This window comes from Miscanthus floridulus, chromosome 7 (genome assembly GCF_019320115.1).
Source record: "Miscanthus floridulus cultivar M001 chromosome 7, ASM1932011v1, whole genome shotgun sequence".
NCBI classification, from domain to species: Eukaryota; Viridiplantae; Streptophyta; class Magnoliopsida; order Poales; family Poaceae; genus Miscanthus; species Miscanthus floridulus.
In genome coordinates, this window is record NC_089586.1 from 105211686 (window position 1) to 105215500 (window position 3815).

The 3815-nt window shown below is 60.3% G+C and overlaps 1 protein-coding gene across 1 annotated transcript; it reads right to left on the minus strand.

Annotated features, from left to right (window-relative positions):
* Nucleotides 1-227: 227 nt before the first annotated feature.
* On the minus strand, nt 228-2009 carry LOC136466003 (uncharacterized). Its single transcript, XM_066464524.1, has 3 exons — nt 1927-2009; nt 1198-1852; nt 228-1120 (listed from the first exon to the last, which is right to left on the minus strand). The coding sequence occupies exons 1-3, from the start codon at nt 2007-2009 to the stop codon at nt 284-286; spliced, it is 1575 nt and encodes a 524-aa protein (XP_066320621.1). The 3' UTR covers nt 228-283.
* Between the last annotated feature and the right edge of the window lie 1806 nt (nt 2010-3815).

Here is a 3815-nt window from a genome sequence, read left to right on the forward strand (position 1 = left end):
CACCTCTTTTCCTTCTTTCGGAACAATCTCCTCGCATTATAATCAGCGGCATAATTCAGTCAAGGTACGGCCACCTCTTTTCCTTCTTTCGGAACAATCTCCTCGCATTATAATCAGCGGCATAATTCAGGGGAACATATTGGTAAGACCGTAAAAAATGAAATCGCAAAAATCAAACAAAACGAAATTAAGACGCAAAAGCACGAAAGGCAGTCCAGACTCGAAAAGTACCGACACTTGTTCACATATTACATATAAGCTGTTCTCAAAATTGTTCGATTAATTACTCCCGCGAAGGGAGAACCATTTCTTTCAGACTGTCTGCCAGGTTCTTCGCAAGGGGAGCGACCATCTGCTCCATTTCCTCCAGCTCTTCATCCTCGTAGGTGGACGGAAAGCCTTCGCTCATCACTTTCAGGTTTATTTCCTTCTCATAGTGGGCGTGGGCGACGGTGAAGGCCTGGGTAATCCCGGCGTGAAAGGCACTCTCCTCAAGCTGGCCCACCCGAGCCGTGATACCCCCGACGCGAGCCGCGAGCGGGCTGGTCTCCACCGGCTCCGTCACATTCAGGGCGTTAAGGACCACCCCGACCGCAGCTTGTAGAAGATCGTGCTCATCGCTCTCAGCTTGAAGGGCTCTGCGCGTATAGGCAGCCTCTTTCTCCAGCTTGGTGGCGGCGTTCTCAGCACTCGACTTTCCTTTCACCGCGTCATCAAGCTCCGCCCGGAGAGAGCGGACCACCTCGACGTCCTCGTCCACCTTCTGCTGGAGGGCTGTGGCCCTACTCTCGGCCTTCCGCCGGAGGTCCCGCTCCATCTCCAGCTCCTTCAGGACTTCGTCGGCCTTCTCATTGGCCGCGGCATTCCTCTGCAGCAGCTCGTCTCGCTCCTTTTGGAGCCTGACAATCTCCTCCCCGTCCAGCTTGGACCTCGCCGACAAATCCTCGAACATCCCGTGGGCCTCCTCCGCGTCCTGACGCGCCTGGGCCTCCCGCTCCTGGGCGGAAGCAAGCTGGGCGGCCATGTCTGCTCGCAGCCGGACCTCCTCGGAGAGGCGATCCCACTCCGCCTTCTGCTCGCGGAGGAATTGGGATTTATTCCGGCTACGAGCAACAAGAACCTGAAGAGAAAGAAGACTGGTATCAGAAATGCGAAAACACAAAAACATACGAAGAAAGAAGAAAGCCCAGAAAATACCTGAGTGGTAGGGATAACGATCTCACGGAGGGCTCCTCTGGCCTGATCCAGGGCGTTCAGCATGGTCGAGATCCCGATGTCAAGACCCTCCCGCTCCATGCTCTCGGAATGATCATCGAGCGAGAAAAGAGCCGACGTCGGGTCCTGAGCGGCCATCCACTGGAGCGGCGGCTCCCCCCGCGCAGGGGAGCGGCTTCCTCCCGACAAAGGGGCCGGTGGCGGCTCCCTCCTGACCCTGTGCGGCACCACCGCCGCACTCGAGGACCCTCCGGCTGGACCCTCCTCCGTCTGGGCCGCTTCGAGCGTCACGGGTGGATCCACTTGGGCCCCTGGTGGCGCGGATTGCACTACGCCCTCGGGCGCCACCACGACCGCGCCCGGCTGATCCTGGCTTAGCGCGGTCACGACCACCTCCACCGGCGGTATGCGGCCCTCGGCCGGCTTTTCCACGTCCGCCACGGAGGAGGCCGCTCGCTCAGTAACCTCCGCGGGCGTGGGAGCCACCATGGGCGCCGTCGGGTCGGCCAACGCGGCCCCGACGTCGGCACCACTCCCACCCGAAACAGGGGTGACTCCAGGCGACGCCGTCTGTCCCGCTTGAAGGGCGAGACTCTTCTTGGGCGCCAGCCCCAGGGGGTGACCCGTCCGCAAGAACCTGCACAAAGGTAGTAACCGTTAAGTCAAAATAAAAATGGAAAAAGGATGAAAACAGAGGAATCAACAACTTACGTTGACGTCCTCGGCCGGCGGAAGCGTTTTGGGGACGGATCCCCAGATCCCTGCCCTGACTCATCTGGGCGGGACCGTTTCATGCCTGTCCCCTGCTCTGGGGCAGGGGGGTTCGTCTCGTCGGGCGCTGGCCCCGGAGTCGCTCCTCTCCATCAGTCTCGTCGGGCGCGGCACCGGAGCCGTCCCCCTCCATCGTCTCACGGGGTGCAGCACCGGAGCTGCTCCCCTCCATCGTCGCCTCGGGGATGGCGGCGACAGGTTCGCCCTCCCCCATCCACCGGTCCTCGGCCGGCACGCCGTGTGAAGCAGCGGACTCACCGGCCTCCACTGACCTCATCGATCCACTTCCCTCCGCGTGGAAAGGGAAGGGCCCCTGCACGGATGGGTGGCCACTCGTCAGCGTGTCCTCAGTCCGCCAGGACGCCCCAATCCACGTCGACGGCTACCTCAGTCGTCTTCATCGTCGTCATCATCATCATCGTCATCCTCACTGCTCACGTCCTCTCCCCTGATCCCGTGCCTCCTGCTTCAGTCAGTTTCGCCTTCTTCATCTCCTCCTTTGCTTTCTTGTCCCGCTCGGCCGCGAGTCGATTCGCCACCGCCACAGCCCTGTCCTTCGGCAGTGGAGCCGGACTATCCTTGAAGACTAGCCCCCTCGGCTAGCCCCAACATCACAAAAGCAAGTATTAAAAAAGGGAGATTCAGGAGAAAGAAAAGAGTGCAGGAGAAGAGGGCTTACGAATTCGAAGAACCCAGGCTCCGGCCGCATTGGAGGATGCCCGGGCACCGGATACACGATGTCGAGGACCATGCCGGCAGAATCCTTCGTCGGCTCCGTCGCCTCCTTGACACGCTGCGCCACTTCCGAATAAGGGAGCGCCTCGTCAACGAGCACCGTCCCCTCGAACGATATCCCTGGCATCATCCGATGCAGGGGAAGCACACGCGCCATCAGTGGCGCCACCCTCCTCGCGTGGTAGGCACCGATGATCCCCGACCCCTTTACACCCCGACCCTTCAGGGCATGGAGGGCAGAGAGAAGGTCGGAGATGTGCTTCTTGTCTTTAGCCTGGACGCCCCAGCCCCACGACGCCGGAGCATCCACAATAAGACGTCCGGTGTACTTCGGTAGGGGGGCACTCGCATCATCCCTAACATAAAACCACTGCGAATGCCATCCCTTGTTGGATGTGGCCAGACGCATGTACGGGTAACCCTGCGACCGGGTATGGCGCAGGTGAATGCTGGCACACCCCATCGGCGCATTCACTTCTTTCCCCCCAATCTTCCTCTTCGACAGACTAATGCTAAAGAAATACCGCCACAGATCAAAATGGGGATCGATCCCCAGGAAACCCTCGCACAGGGCAACGAACGCCGCCATATGTTGAATCCCATTGGGAGTGAGATGCTGCAGCTCTACCTCATAGTAATCTAATAGCCCCCGAAGGAATCTATGCGCGGGTACCCCGAATCCCCGCTCATGGAAGAGGGCAAAAGAGACGACATACCCTTCAGGCGGTACCGGCTCACCCTCGTCGCCAGGAAGCAACCACTCCTGGACGGCGGACAGTGGGCGGAGAAGGCCACGGCGGACGAGGCCCTCTAGACGCCGGGAGGTGATGCTTGATCTACCCCACAACTCCATTGAAGCAGTAGGGGGGAAGGGCAGGCGCGAGCTTAACGGCGGCTGGAGCACGAACGCAGGCCAGGTTGACGGAAGCGATGCGGGCGCAAGAGGCTAGAAAGATTGGCGGCGGATGTTTCAGAACGCAAAGGAAGGGGAGCGAAATACGGGATCCTGGGGGCGAACCCCGTGGTTTTATAGGGGGCGACGGATGCGAGAAGGGCAACCATCCGCCTCGATCTCCGGGCCTGCCACGCGCGCC

Excerpts from the sequence above, each read along its gene's own strand:
- LOC136466003 (XM_066464524.1), bottom strand. The coding sequence starts at position 2,009 with ATGAAACGGTCCCGCCCAGATGAGTCAGGGCAGGGATCTGGGGATCCG. Across the intron at positions 1,853-1,926 it reads CGCCGGCCGAGGACGTCAAC|GTTCTTGCGGACGGGTCACC; the intron begins GTAAGTTGTTGA and ends ACCTTTGTGCAG. Across the intron at positions 1,121-1,197 it reads TCGTTATCCCTACCACTCAG|GTTCTTGTTGCTCGTAGCCG; the intron begins GTATTTTCTGGG and ends CTTTCTCTTCAG.